Here is a 16,138-nt window from a genome sequence, read left to right as displayed (position 1 = left end):
CTCCTTCAGTGTTCTGGCTCTTCTGTTTTTGTTGTTTTTAGCCAATTTTATCTTTTAGCTTTCATTCTGCTACTTTAGCTTCAAGCTAGCCTTTTGCTACATTTAGCTTTTAGCTGACATTTCCCCTACCTTTAGCTTTGAGCTAAGATTTTGCTCCATTCAGCTAGCCTTTTTGTACTTTAAGAAACCATTTTTGCTAAATTTAGCTTCAAGCTACATTTGGTTTTGTTTAGCTTTTAGCTATCCTTTAGCTACTTGTAGCTTTCAGCTAATGTTCTGCTTATTTTAGCTCAGTTTCAGCTTCTGCATCATTCTTAACAGAAAATAATATTTTTTCAGGCTATTTAATCTCATTTTCTTCTTGATTTCACAGATTTTTGTGAGAAGAAATAAAAAATGAAGCAGTTTTATTTTCTTTCTGAACTCTTCATCTTTCTGAATGAACATTTAGTGATGAAGGAGAAGCTCTCCGGGTTTTCCCTCCTCCTCCTCCTCTTCCTCTCAGGCTGAACATTCTTCAGGCCACAGAGCCTTTCTGCATCAATATCCGGAGAAAAAGACACAGTTCAACCGGAAGAGCAGGAAAGGGACTACAAAATAAAAGCTGAGGGTTCTCAGAATGGCTCGGAAATAAAAGGCGCGGACGGAATGACGTCAGTGTAAAAAGATAAACATCAAGAAGCTGTTTCACATTCAGATGTTTGTCAGCTGACACCGACAGATGTTCCTGGTTCTGTTTTATTGTTGGTGGTTAATTCTGAAGCGCGTGCGCGTCACTTCCGGGTGGTTTCGCGCAGATTGACGCCACACGGAGGCAGCCCAGACTCCGCACGCATCCTCACGCCACTGACCCGGGCTCCGCCGCGTCCTGCATGCGTGTGCGTGTGTGTGCGCGCGAGCGAGCTAGGAGTGTGAGTGATCCCCAGAAGCCAGCAGCGGGATGGAGGATCTGAAGGAGAACCTGCGGGGAACTTTGGATTGACGCCCGGGGGGGAGAACGCGCCGTCGGCCCGAAGCTCGTCGGGCTCCTTGTGGATTTACCCGGTTTGGATGTTGCCTCTCCTCCTCCTCTGCCTTCTCCTTCTCGGCAGCGGGGCTTTGCAGAATGCCTTTCTCCAAGCGGGTGGTGGAGCCGCAGCTCCTGTGCAGACAGCAGATCCCCAACGACGAGGGGCTGCTGTTCGAGGACCTGTGCGCCATCAGTAACGTGGTTCTGTCCCGGACCCTGCGGCAGCTGTCCGAGCTGGCGCGGCACGCCTGCTCCCTGTTCCAGGAGCTGGAGAACGACATCCTGAGCACGAACCAGCGCGTCTGGGTCCTCCAGAACAAGATAGGCCAGATCCAGCAGACCGCCGGGGCCCTGGACCCCAAAAAGGAGGCTGTGCGTAAGTAGAGCGGCGCGGCGCAGGATTCATGTCTGAGCGGCTTTTAGTCATTCACATCACATGTGTTCCTGCGTGCATCGAAGGGCGCACCACCTCACAAGGATTTTTACCCAGCTGCACGCGCGCACACTCTAACCCNTGAAACACACACACACACACACACCTCCTCATTGAAATGTGTCACACGGCTGCATGATTGAATATCGAGGAGGATTTTCACAGCGCAGGATGGGCTGACTGCTCATGGCGGTTCAGACCTGTGTGTGTGTGTGTGTGCGCGCGCGCGGAGGGGCGTGTGTTGCCGCTGCATTGGCTCAGCATCACTGCGGGTAGCGCGCACCTGAAGCGCTCCGGCGCACAAAGGCTGCGGGGATAAATGAAGCCACTATGTTGTTTAATTCAGATAGTTTTTATGCGTGTCTCTCTGTGTGTGTGTGCGCGCGCGTGTGCGTGCGTGAGGGAGAAGGGGTGCTCACAGGCGGCTCCCCGTGCGCCAAACCCACCCTTTTCCACATGCGTGCGTGCAGCGGCACCGACGCGGCAGCATCTGTAATGAATCCAGATGTTTTCGCGGTAAATCTTAACGGATCATCACCTGATTTCCAGATTTCCCTGAAAGCCTGGATTCAGCGTGTGCTGCTGCGGACAGAGGAGATGAAAACATCCAATAAAAGCTGCTCTGGTTTCATGGTAACAGCGTGTTCTGCTCTGTTCTCTTCCTATTATTTATGTTCTCTGCAGTCCCTTCAGACAGGATCTGTGGATTCCACGCGACCACCTCAGTGGTTTTCTCTCAGCTCCACAGAACATTTTCAGGATCAGGTCCTGTGTTTCTCACTGTTCGGCTCATTTTATCCAACTATAGATCCGGATAAATGAGGCTCTGATCCACAGAAACTCACTCCTTCTCTGCAAAATAAACCCAAAACATGTCTGCCTGCTTCACTTGTTGAGTTCAGAAAGACCTAAAATATTGATTTGTTGAGCAGATTCTGTTCTCCTGCTGCTGCATATGAAACAAATGTTCAAGTTTTCTGAATATTCATCATTAAACCAACTCAGTTTTTTTTTAAAAATATAAAGATTTACTTACTGCTGAGTGAATCTGAAATAGATAAAAATCAAAAAGTTGATTTTATGGCTGCTGGAATGTCAGAATCCAGAATGTTTAATGATTTATGAGGAGACTCTTGCTTTGTTTGCTTTTTCTGCAGCAGGTTTATAAATCTGCTCCATGTTCTTTTTCTGAGCTTTTTTATGGATAGAAGGGAAGAAAATCTGAGGCTCAAACTCCATAAATTAGATGTTATAAAAAAAATTCAATAATTTTAACAAGTTTTTTTCTGAAATGTTTTCTTTCTGAAGAGAGAAGTTTACAACTTCTGCACAAAAACAAACCAGCTTTAAATGAGCAGTCCTTGAAGGAATGCATGTCGCCCGCCGCAGTGCATCAAATGTTTTAAACCAAAGTTTTGTGTGATCAGTTGGAGCTCAGCGTACGTGTTGGAGATGACTCTCAGCTACCGACTGATCCAGTTTGGTGTTTGCGAAGGTTGAGTAGCTGTTAATCATCAGCAACCGACTGATTCTGGAGTCAATATGGCCACCATGTTGGTGTGGTTGTAGCTGAGAGTCATGCCCAACACGTGCTCTGAGAGGCGGAGGGCGATATGCACTCAGCTGCGTTTCAGCTCCCCTCGCTGAAGACACAGCAGTTTTCTCCGGAAGCTCGCTCTCGGTGTTTGCAAACATTCAGAGTTTCCCACCTGATTGTCTCGGGACTCGAGGCGTCCCCATGAAGCTCCCCTCGGCGGCAGCAGGCGGCGCTCAGATGGCGCTCCGACTGTTGGTGTCACATTCAGGGAGAAATCTGTTGTGTGGGACATTTCTCCAAACAGACCCAATCTGTTAACGACAACAAGAAGAAGGCAGGAATGCACGTCGCCCGCCAACTGCTTCTGACAGTTCAGGACGGCAGCCTCATCTTAGACGTGTTAGCCCTCAGAGTGTTTGTTCTGGATGACTCTCAGCTACTCCTGCGCCAAATCTTAGCTCATTATCTGTCAAACAGACGGAGCTGAAGTCATTTTTGTGTTTGCTGATATTTTTCAGAAAGAAACGGGTTAAATCCGCCTCGTTTTCACGTTTACTTACATCTGAGCGCAGATCTGTACGGCTCTTCTGTTGTTGGCCTGTTCTCAGTCACTTCCTGTCTCTGAAGGTAAACAAACAAACATTATCTTTATGGTTTTATAATGCGTGGCTTTAAAACCTGCCCAGAGGTTCACGAGTCAAACAGACAGAAACGGAGAAAAACTCGATGGTTTCTTTGCTTCAGCAGGTCCTAATAATTGGTTGAGTTTAGTTTGGTGTCTGAACGTCTTCATTCTTTGGAGGTCAGGGTTCTGTTGCAGGAATCATTTTCCTTTTGGACTTTAATTTATGCATTCAGGTTATTGTTCAAGTAAACTGAGCGCTGTTTGTCAGAAACGTCAGGTTCTCCCGGTCGTTTTGGGTCGGGAGGTCTTTAACTTGTCTCTCTTGGGTCACTAAAAACATTTTGAAATTAAAAATGTCTGAGAGGGAAGTTCAGATGACTTCCAGCATTAATTAGTCAACAAGTAGGGAGGCAACATGGGTGGAACCAGAACCAGAACCAGAACCACTGTTGAGAAGGTGCTTTGGTTCCGATACGACCCTGAGGGACACCAGAATAAAAAACAGCAGCAAATAAAACAAAGAATCTTTTTGGCTCCAAATCCTGATGGTTTTCTTGGTGGTTTTTAGTGTTAAAGAATCAGGATCTGAACTCCAGTTTTAATCTTATTGTCAGAAAAAGGGTGATAATGTTTTTGCTGATGTTCATGATTATAGTTTCTGCTGTTTTCATGTGCAGCAAAAAGCTTTTATATAAATGATCACAAAGTCAAACATGATGATTTTTAAATAATTACACAAAAAGGATTTTACTTCTGTTATTATTTCCTTTTATTTATAAGAGTTGTGGAGGAATCTGTGATGAACTTCCTGACTCTTAGTGAAATTAGTGGAAATCTCACTTTTTACCACCTGCTGCTGAAAACAAAAAGGTGATAATGTTTTTGCCTGTGTGGATGTTTCTGTGTCTGTTGCAAAAATCTGCTGAATCCTTTAATTAAACTTTCAGAAATCGTTTGATGCACGTCTGGAACTGATAAACCCGATTCAAGATGGCCGCCAAAGTCATCGAGCGCCAACAGAATCCCATGAAATTATGCATTACGGTGTTTTTAGGATTTGGCCTAAATTTAGCCCAAGATTAGCCAAGTTTGTGGAGAGTTTCCTCCTGTCGGCTGATTTATTAAGCTGCTGTGACATCACAACTTTCCTCCCGCTGCACCATTAACGCTAATTTGTCTTCGAATGTGAGTTTGTGTGGCCTGTAGCAGCGAGGGGGGGGGGCTGCTAAGACTCACAAGTCTGCATAGTAACAGGACGGAGGCCGGCTTTAACCTTTCAGCTGACTCAATCTCTTCCTGTCGTCATAAATTTTTACTCACAGCATTTAGAGGAAAACTCCAGTTGTAGACAAAGCAGGACGCAGATACAGAGAGTCAGACCGAAGCACGCTGCGTGATTCCGTTTATCTGTTGCTTGAAATTTACAAACTTAAAAAACAAATTCTCAGAGTTTATATTGAGCCTTTTTCTACAGAAATAAGTTTGGATAAAATATGTTTTTATTTCTGTTTTCCACACGACTCGGACCGGAGAATCAGTTAGGATGTTTTCCCAACCCGACCCGTGGGATAATTAATGTCCTTTTGTGTCCTATTGTCTCCGTCTGTCCTTCATCTTCACATTTCTGTCCACTCTGCTCCTCCTCCTCCTCTCCATCTATACCTCCTTCCTCACTGCCCTACTTTCCTCATCAGCAGCAGCCGTGGAGAGACTTCTGCTTCTTGACAGCATATTTAATGTTTAATGCACTTTGATTTCCACCCAGACACAAACTGGAGAGGAGCTGAGAGGAGAATTTAAGACCAGGATGAAGAGGAAGAGAAAGGCCAGAGTCAGGGTTCTGATTGGGAACACCAGGGACAAATAAAATGATAATAAATTAAAACAAACGGGCTCAGAAATCCCCAGGAGGAATTAAACTGCACGGCTCCCATCAACAATAAGCTTAGAGATGTGTTAGCATAGCAGAAATATTAGCTAAATGCTACAGTTGTCATGCTAAAATGCCCAAAATGACGATGCTAATGTTTAGCATGGTCACCATTAGCTTTTAGCTCGCAGATATGAATGAATTAGACACTTTTAGACACAAATATAAGATTTTAAAATGCCAAAACTTTTACAGAGCATAAAGACTCGTGTGTGTGTGTTTGTTTGTCTGTTAGCAAAATATCCCTCAAACCACTGGATGGATTTTATATGAAACTGTCTACCTCTACAGCTGGAGTCAGCACAAGTCAAGATGGCCGCCACAGTTAACTGACTGAGTCTCTGGAGAACAAAAAAGGGGCGGGTCAGACCTGCAAACCCTGATTGGCTGGATTCACAGAGTCAGGAAGTAAAACGTACAAACTCATTCGCCAAGAATAAACAGATTTTATCGTCTAAAGTTTATTAAAAAAAGGTTTTATTAAGTTTTATTTCTGTTGGTTTATTTATAATAACAGTCAACTGGCTGACACAGTGATGAGAATATTCAGCAGATTCGCACACAGCTGTGTTTGTTGACATCAGTCAGGTTCAGATGCTTTAGCCTCTGAGTCGGAGCCGGACATTCGGCTGATACCTGCTTTAAATGGAGCACAAACTCCGCCCACCTGGCTCAGCCTGCTGGAGCTTTTAATACATGCTTTAGCTGCTCGCTAATTACCTCGCTAACGGAGCAAATGACCTGGCTTTGTTAGCTCGGTAACAACTACATCCTGCCTCAGTGACAGTAACGTTTCTGCTTTTTGTTCTGCAGAGGCATCTGATCGAATCAACTTTAACGGCTATAATTCAGTTTATTTTACAGATATTAGGCTAAAATCTGGTGTCAGTAGCTGCTCCCCAACACATACAGACTCTACTAGGTTTTGTAATATTGCATGAACGTTATAACCAGGATTGAACCAAAACTTTGTCATTTTTCAACACAGAAAGATAATTTAAAGCATGCAGCACGGCGGCTGGTACGCATTCCTTCAAGGAAAGTTATTTTACTGAAATAAGAAATGCTCAAACTTTAAATTAGATCAAAATATCTGCAAGGCTGATTGGTTGTTCTGTGTCAGCAGCTGAGAGTTCTTCTGCTTTTCCTTCATGGTCTGAAGCAAAAGTCAGAGTTTATTCAGCTTTCTGGTCTTTAGAAACAAAGTTTATCTGCAGAAACGTTTAAAAACGGTTTTCAGCTCCTAAGCAGTCGGCTCGAGTGATGTTCAAATTCAGAAGAACCTCTCAGGTTTTACAAATTGAACCGAAACACCGAATCAGCCTTTAAAAGAGAGGCTTCTGGGCGTTCGGCCACTTTCAGCTAAAAACAATGATCTTTGTGTGGATCGGCTAAGCTGCTTGAACCGACACAAAGCAGCCTCTCATTAAATGTTTATTATATGCATGCGAGGACACAAATAAAAATGTCTGGCTTTCTGTTGAGCAGCAGAAACAAATCGTTAAATAAACACTTAAAGAGTTTAGCGAACAACAGGATATTCTTATATTCTTAAATAGATGTTTTAATCAAATTTATTTGAGGACGGAAAGATGTTTGAATGAAAAAAGAAAACATAAAAAGCTATTTTTGGATTTTCCTGCTGAATAAGTTTTGGAGTCAGAGTTAATGATGATAAAATGATCTCAGTGTAAAACATGAAGAGCAGCGGGTGATATGCATTCCTTCAGTAAATGCTTTCATTCAGAGCATCTAAGGACAGTTTTTCCATTAATAAGCTTCCTTCCTGTGACGGGTTCTGTAGGGTTCTGTCGAGGCAAAGCGTTCTCAGGTTCTCGTCTTCATCTGGATCTTTGGCTCAGCTGTTTGTTTTAAAGGGGATTCCTCGTTTTTGCAGCGTCTTCATGTTATTTTAGCTAAAAATGTCAAATAAATACAACAAACTGATCATTTGCTGCCAAGATAAAGCAGCAAACAGTTACAATTTGCTGAATTTTATACTGAAACTATATTCTTTCTTAATATATTTTACAATACTTTTATTCGCTTTCACCATTAAAAAATAAATTCCAGTAGGGATTAATTTTACTATTTATACGTCTGAAAAATGTTCCATGTTTGTCTTAGTATCACATTTTATATCTGCTGAAAATAAATGTTTTTTTGTGCTAAAACTGAAAAAAAAAAACACTTAGGTGTGATTTACAATTAACTTAAATAATAAATTCAAAACTATGCCTTTATTATGTTATTGCAAATTATTGTTTTAAGTGTACTTTTTACAAAAACATCAAGAATATTTTAGACAAAAAGTTTGAAGCACTTCAGTAATTAAATATTTCTGAAACATTTTCTTACAGTAAGTAAAGTTATTTTAAAGTACGTTAAAATTGTTACTATTAAAGTGTTATATTATTATACTTTACATGTATTTACAAACATTATATATATTTAATATATTTGTATTTAAAACTGAAAAATCAAATTTAAAGTGAATGAAAAGTTGCTCCAACTTTTTTATTATAATTTCCAACAAACCTGCATCTTTTTATTTTTCACATTTTTTATGCTATCACGATTAAATCTGTTCTTTGTAAATAAATGCTTTTATTTAAATTTAAAGTTAATTTCCACCACATGAGGAGCAGCTGAAGCAGAGCTGCACAGTTTGATTTCCTCGTATTAAAAACAGAAATGTTTTTTATTTTTTAGTGTTTAATGTTAAGAGACTTCTTGCTCAGTTCGGATAATCTCCTCCTCCTTTTATTTCTCATTAATAATTCAATTATTTGTTTACACAGAGTGTCAGAGTACAGATTTACCTTTTGCTTTTGAACATGCAGGTGATAAAAATCCAAAGATTTTGTTGGTTTATTTAGAAAATTAACCTGAATGTGCTCGTTAAACATCGACGACAGGCGTGTTTAATCGTACAGCTGCGGATGACAGACAGCGACTCAGACAGACAGTTGAGTCACGTTCGACTCGATGCTTTGTGACTGTGTGTCCGGTACCGTCTGTCCTCACAGTGTGTGTGTGTGTGTGTGTGTGTGTGTGTGTCTATCTTGACAGGCTAAACTGAACTGATCTGAGCTGCTGCTGTCTCTGTTTGGAGACCCCATCATCATCATCATCTTTGACAGACGGCTGGAGACCACAACAAAAACATAAAAATGAAGTGTGTGTTGGGGATGACTCTCAGCTACTACCACAGTAAAGTTTAGCTTAATATAAGTAAAATCCATTGAGCTGTGGCCAAGGGTCGTCTCACAGATCTGCAGATAGTTGCAGCCTGACTGAATTTGGTGTTTGTGCTCAGCAAGCCGTGCAGCCGCTTGTTGAAAGTCACTTTTTTTGTGTGCACATCTGCAGCCTCTGCACATCTGTGCTGTAATCTACCAGAGTCCAATGTTTAAATGAAGACAGGCGGTTTTTTACTGATTATTTTCAGATGTTTCTGTCAGAGGAAACCTTCCTGCAGGAGTCTAAATGCATCCCTCGGAACGACTCTGGGATCATTTAAAGAGAAAACTTGCTGCACAAACGTTTTCGAGTGACAAGTCTGAGAAACTCTGCAGAACTCAGGGAAAGATATTCTGGAGACCAGAGGGAAACCACCTTAACGTCAATCCTGAACTGGGTTAATATTCTGGACATTCTGTGAGTTTCATTAAAATCTCTCCAGTAGATTATGAGATATTTTGCTAACAGACAGACTCAGGCGAACACTGGTAGGTGTATTTAATTTAAATAAGTTTTGATTTGCTCTCTCAGCCGTTTGCTGAAACGCTCAGAGATGTTTTTGTTTCTGGTTTTAGTATTAAAGCAGGCAAGAAGCCAATTATATCAATCAATCTGTGATCAGATATCTAATCTGACTCTGGGGATTAGGAGAAGGTCCAAACATCAGAGATGGTTTTGGCAGACGAGCTCAGTGGCGGTTTGCCGGCGTCAGATGGAAACCGACGGGGTCAGAAGAAGCTAAGCTGAAGCTGCCTGCTGCTCGTTTTAAGGACTGAGCTGTTCTTAAAGAGGTCCCGACAAACAGATTGTCTTCTGTAAGAACCTTAAAGACGAGCTGCTCTAATTGGACTACGAGCAAGCCCAGCCGTGAGGACGTCACGATAACTCAAACCGTCACGCCGTTTCCAGCAGGAACGCAGCTTCAGTGAAACTTTTTAATGCAAATATGTTTTAAACAAGATTCTCTCAAAACCAGCAACAAATTAGTGGTTTGTGAAAAAGTTTACTTTTGGTTGAATTCTGCCGCTGATACATTAATCCAATTTCACGGCGGGGTTGTGAAAGGTGAAGACAGCCGACCCACGGCTGCACTAATTAGCCGTATACCTGTCACAGTCAATTGGATCAGAGACGTTCCCAAAGCCAGGCCTTTTTCTCCGGTATCGCACACAAACACACGGAAACACAACTGCGCTCCCCCAGAAACCAAACAGGATCCTTTTAACGGGACTCTGGGAACAAGAAGTAAAGCAAAAAATAAAAATTCAAACCAAAGCAACATAAATAAACCCACAGAAGAGTTTACAGGACAAGCAAAGAAAAGATTAAAGGGAACATTTAGTATCTTACCTGTTGCAGATAAATCTCTGACCGAACTCAGTTTGGAGTTTAATTCTCTGAGCTAACAGCTAATCCCTCCGAGCCAAAGTGGATTTCTGTCCTGATTCATGCAAACTCTGTTTTTATAATAAAATTAATTACCTTAACGTTGCAGTTTGTTTTGCATTTCGTCTTTATTTCAGCAGACGCAGCAGCAGTGCTACAGCTAGCTCACAAATAACAGATAAATGACAGAAATACACCTGAAATGTAAGACTGACAGCAGTGTAAATGTTTATTAAACGAGGAGATGGAAGCTGTTTTAGGCCAGCATCTCTCTGAGCTGCGAAGGAGTCTCCAAAATGTCTCCAAAATGTCTCCAAACGAGCGATCTCAGCTTCCTTGCCTCAGTCGTAGGGCTTTGCTGTCGTCTCGCAGGAATTTTGAACATTAAAAAATGAATTCTCTCTGAAAACAGTCACAGAGACAGCGGCCTGTGGTTAGTGGCCCACTGGAGCCTCAGAAATGTGAGAAAATAAGTCAATTTTTTAGTTGCGGTCTCATTGACGTGTTTTCAGCTGATTGAATCCACCGGAGATTTGGGTCTGAAACCTCGGATGTTTTCTGTCAGAGGAGAACCTCACGAGTCAGAAAACTAAACTGAGACGTGGTTGAGACGCCCACGACGACTCCGTGACGAGTTTGTGAGCCTCTGGGATTCCCGCAGGGATGTTAGGAACCACTGTGAACGTTTTGAGACACTCTGGAGACTTCTGTCCTCTGAGACACTAACTACCTACGTATAAAAGCAAACTGTGATGATTGGAGATAAAAACAGGTTTAAATTCTGATTAAATGGAGACATCATTAAATTGCAACAAATAAACTTGCACATCATTTGCATGTCCCGTACGTTTGCACCAAATCTGTGGGACTCAAAAAGAAAATTTATGTATTTTTCAGCCTTTTTGTGTCTCCAACTAGCCGCAGCCCGGTGAGACGCCACGTCAAGAAACCAAAACGTGAAGAAGAACAAATTGCAATCAAATTGAGACAACTAGCCGTTAGTTAAAAGCTCGGAACGATCCCTTTAAAGGCAGCAGGATTCGTCTCCTGAGACGCCTGGAGGTCCGAGTGATGATGCGTCCGCTCAGAACTGAAGACGTGAACCGAACAGACGAGTGAAAGACTTGTTTAGCCAATAAAAAAAAAGCGTAATAATACTCCTGATACGACGAGTAAAAAATAATTACAGTATCCTGACAGATCCTGCTCCCGTTCTATGATCTGGTAATTATCCCCACACAGTCGAATAATTACAGCAGCAAGAAATTACAATTAACCAATTGTGTGTGTTACTGAGGACTCCTCCGCAGTGTGTGTGTGTGTGTGTGTGTGTGTGTGTGTGTGTGTGTGTGTGTGTGTGTGTGTGTGTGATGGAGCAGATTACTCCGCTGAGGCCAAGTCCCCACAGATGAAATGTGAGAACAGATTAATAACCTAACACACTAAAGTCACGTTTCCTGTTATTTCCTCTTTTTTTATCTGTTTAATGAGTTTATTCCTAACAGCTGAGCTCTGATTCACATTCTGAGGCTGAAATAACCAGACGATCCTTGAAGGAATGTATATCGCCCGCCAGATTTTACACTTTAAAAGCCGAGTTTTTATCTTTCTGTGTGGAAAAATGATTTCTGATTCTGCTGATCTCAGGGGTTCGTCTACAACCTGTCAGGTCTCAGTGTTGGGACGACTCTCAGCTACTACCACCCAGTTTTAGCTTTTAGTTCATTTATTTATTCATAAAGTTTAGCCTCGTTGTTTCAGTTTTACAGTGAAACTTTTACTGAACTGTAATCGTGTGATGCTGAGCCAGAATTCAGTCGTTTGTCTCCTGTTTTTTATTTTGTAGTTTAATTACTTCCTCATACTTTGTGCTGTTTTAGCCGTTCTTGCTACTTTTACCAACTTAGTTTCTGCTTCTTTTGCAAAGATTTCACCACAGAATAAACTAAACTCTTCAGTCTTAACTTCTTTTACATTTATTTTTAGGGAAACAGCAGTAACTTTTATTTTAACGTCCATATTTTTTTCTGTTTCTCTGTTTTTAGCGTCTCAGCTTTACTAACCTAGATTTTAGAATTCTGTTTTTATAATTTATATATTTTATATCTTTCCTCTGGTCCTTCAGAGTGTTTTATTCTAACAACTCGTTGCTGTTTTAAAGGAGCTCGTTTGAGTGGTTTTTGTTTTAGTTTAAAGCACTTTGTGTTACACTCTGTTTTAGACAAAGTGCTTTATAAATAAAGTTTGATTGACTGGTTGAGAGTTAATTACATGATTGCCCAGCTTTTGATAATTTAATCTGCAAATTAAAACGTGGCTAACATCTGACTGTGTGGGAGAGTATTACTTGCTTTGTTATATATTTACAGAATACAGGGCAGCATATTCTGTAGATTACACCGTATTTTATTGATCAAACAGGACCTTTAATCTGTGAAGCTGAACCATCAGGAGATCTGATGTTTTCCACAGCAGCTCCTGATCTCACACCAGCATATCATCAGATTGGGCGTGTTAGTTTTCTGCACACACACACACACACACACACACACACACACACACACACGTCCACACGGGCGCCGGTACGAAACACGGGAGAAATAAAACCATACATGAGTCTCTGACCAACCCTTGGCCGTCCCTCTGAAACCGGCTCTCCTCTCATCTTCCACATAAAAAGAGGAAAAAATGTATAATTCATCGTTTCTCCTTTTAACTCTTCGTTACAATCAGAGCAGCTGCAAAAAGATAAAAAAAAACAAAAACAAGCCATTTGGAAGCAGACCAGGCTGATTTTAACGTGCGCAGCTTTTCCTGTTTCACTGTCTGAACGCTGAGTCAGTGTTTTCACTTTTTTACAAACCGACTACTTCTGCAAACTTTGAGCTATTTTAGCTGTTCATTTATCAAAACCTTCGTCTCATTCAGCTGATGGCTGCTGTGACTTTTGGTTTGTGTAACTTTTATACTTTTTTAAAGATTTAACTTTATTTACAGATATATTCCCCGTAGAAACACACGGAGATCTCCTCAGTTCCTTTAAAACATTGTTCTGTTGTTTGTCTTTTTATGATACCTTTAGCCTTTAGCTGCTGTTCTGCTACCTTTAGCTACTGTTCTGCTACTTTTAGCCACTGTTCTGCTACTTTTAGCTACTGTTCTGCTACTTTTAGCCGCTGTTCTGTTACTTTTAGCTGCTGTTCTGCTACTTTTAGCTACTGTTCTGCTACTTTTAGCTACTGTTCTGTTACTTTTAGCTGCTGTTCTGTTACTTTTAGCTGCTATTCTGTTACTTTTAGCTGCTGTTCTGTTACTTTTAGCTGCTGTTCTGCTACTTTTAGCTACTGTTCTACTTTTAGCTGCTATTCTGTTACTTTTAGCTGCTGTTCTGCTACTTTTAGCTGCTGTTCTGCTACTTTTCGCTACTGTTCTGCTACTTTTAGCTACTGTTTTGCTACTTTTAGCTTCTGTACTGTGACTTTTAGCTGCTTTTCTGTTACTTTTAGCTACTGTTCTGCTACTTTTAGCTGCTGTTCTGCTACTTTTAGCTACAGTTCTGCTACTTTTAGCTGCTTTTCTGTTACTTTTAGCTACTGTTCTGCTACTTTTAGCTACTGTTTTGCGACTTTTAGCTGCTTTTCTGTCACTTTTAGCTACTGTTCTGTTACATTTAGCTGCTGTTCTGCTACTTTTAGCTGCTGTCCTGCTACTTTTAGCTACTGTTCTGTTACTTTTAGCTGCTGTTCTGTTACTTTTAGCTGCTGTTCTGCTACTTTTAGCTGCTATTCTGTTACTTTTAGCTGCTGTTCTGTTACTTTTAGCTGCTGTTCTGCTACTTTTAGCTACTGTTCTACTTTTAGCTGCTATTCTGTTACTTTTAGCTGCTGTTCTGCTACTTTTAGCTGCTGTTCTGCTACTTTTCGCTACTGTTCTGCTACTTTTAGCTACTGTTTTGCTACATTTAGCTTCTGTACTGTGACTTTTAGCTGCTTTTCTGTTACTTTTAGCTACTGTTCTGCTACTTTTAGCTGCTGTTCTTCTACTTTTAGCTACTGTTCTACTTTTAGCTGCTATTCTGTTACTTTTAGCTGCTGTTCTGCTACTTTTAGCTGCTGTTCTGCTACTTTTTGCAACTGTTCTGCTACTTTTAGCTACTGTTTTGCTACTTTTAGCTTCTATACTGCGACTTTTAGCTGGTTTTCTGTTACTTTTAGCTACTGTTCTGCTACTTTTAGCTGCTCTTCTGCTACTTTTAGCTACAGTTCTGCTACTTTTAGCTGCTTTGCTGTTACTTTTAGCTGCTGTTCTGCTACTTTTTGCAACTGTTCTGCTACTTTTAGCTACTGTTTTGCTACTTTTAGCTTCTATACTGCGACTTTTAGCTGCTTTTCTGCTACTTTTAGCTGCTGTTCTGTTACTTTTAGCTACTGTTTTGCTACTTTTAGCTTCTATACTGCGACTTTTAGCTGGTTTTCTGTTACTTTTAGCTACTGTTCTGCTACTTTTAGCTGCTGTTCTGCTACTTTTAGCTACAGTTCTGCTACTTTTAGCTGCTTTTCTGTTACTTTTAGCTACTGTTTTGCTACTTTTAGCTTCTATACTGCGACTTTTAGCTGGTTTTCTGTTACTTTTAGCTACTGTTCTGTTACTTTTAGCTACTGTTCTGCTACCTTTAGCTGCTGTTCTGCTACTTTTAGCTACTGTTCTGCTACTTTTAGCTGCTGTTCTGCTACTTTTAGCTACTGTTCTGCTACTTTTAGCTACTGTTCTGCAGTTTTGCTAGTTGTAGCTTTTAGTTATGTTTTACGTATTTTAGTTTCAGCTAGCGTTTTGATCATTTAAGCTTGCAGCTGCTGTTTTTGGAAACTTGAGTTTCGGTACTGCTTGTTTCAGCTTCGGCTCATCGTTCACTCTGCAGGTTCACAGAAATGTTTTATAATTAAAGAATGTTTGGAGCTTCGGCTCGTTTGGAGCTTCGGCTCGTTTGGAGCTTCGGCTCGTTTGGAGCTTCGGCTCGTTTGGAGCTTCGGCTCGTTTGGAGCTTCGGCCCGTTTGGAGCTTCGGCCCGTTTGGAGCTTCGGCCCGTTTGGAGCTTCGGCTCGTTTGGAGCTTCGGCCCGTTTGGAGCTTTGGCTTGTTTGGAGCTTCGGCCCGTTTGGAGCTTTGGCCCGTTTGGACCCAGTCGAGGCTCCAGTTTACCGCAGCCGTCTGAGCGCACGTTTCCCATCAGATCTGTCAGGATCTGTTTCAGGTGAAAGCCATTAATCCTCAGTAAATCTTTACCTCCATCACAGACGCAGATAAACAGAATATGATGGATGAGAAACATTCTGAATTTCAGGTTTATTAAATTATTTTTGGAAAAATAAGTTTGACTTTACTCCTTCGTGTTTGTCAGTTTTACAGTTCCTCAAAAGCACAACTTCAATTTAAAATTTAAATTCAATTGAACCTCCTGCCTGTTGCTTGTCACCCGCCGCCTCTATGCCAAAGTTTTACATGTCTGTCCATATAAATCCTCAAAAAGATGCTAGATTTAGATGTTTTACGTTTGTTTGATCCTAATGATGGATTTAATGAGATGTTCGGGGTTCTGGGATGTTTTTCAACCCGTCTCTGACCTGGGTGGAGAGTTCCTTGGTCTTCATGATGTCTCTTTGTTGGCAGTAGCCTGCAGTAGAGGAGTTGGACCGGTGTCGGTTCTGTCAGAACAGGACAGGTGGGTCACAGGTGGATCTTACCAATCCTCCATTTTTCATGTTTTATAATCATTATTACCTGCTGCCTAAAGGCAAAAGGAGGGGCGATAATGTTGTTGCTCATGCCTGTGTACATGTGGAAATAATCACTGGATGAGCATCTACACATAATTAATTACAAAAAGGAAACAACTAAACTAAACTAAATAACAAACAGGATTCCAGGAACATGAGGAGGCGAGGAGGCGAGGAGGCGAGGAGGCAAGGAGGCAGGGAA

General features: G+C 41.4%; 1 protein-coding gene across 3 annotated transcripts in view; it reads left to right on the top strand.

The window, feature by feature from the left end:
* Window positions 1-598: 598 nt before the first annotated feature.
* Window positions 599-16,138, top strand: part of nhsb (Nance-Horan syndrome b (congenital cataracts and dental anomalies)) — a 41,573-nt gene continuing 26,033 nt past the window's right edge. For all 3 annotated transcript variants that reach the window (XM_017439914.3, XM_017439913.3, XM_017439912.3), the window contains exon 1: window positions 599-1,385. In XM_017439914.3, the coding sequence (XP_017295403.1) occupies window positions 1,106-1,385 (280 nt within the window). In that variant the 5' untranslated portion in view covers window positions 599-1,105. The remainder of the gene's footprint in view (window positions 1,386-16,138) is intronic.

This window comes from Kryptolebias marmoratus, linkage group LG15 (assembly GCF_001649575.2).
Source record: "Kryptolebias marmoratus isolate JLee-2015 linkage group LG15, ASM164957v2, whole genome shotgun sequence".
NCBI classification, from domain to species: Eukaryota; Metazoa; Chordata; class Actinopteri; order Cyprinodontiformes; family Rivulidae; genus Kryptolebias; species Kryptolebias marmoratus.
Note: the sequence above shows the minus strand (reverse complement) of the source record. Positions and strands in the feature narration are given on the sequence as shown.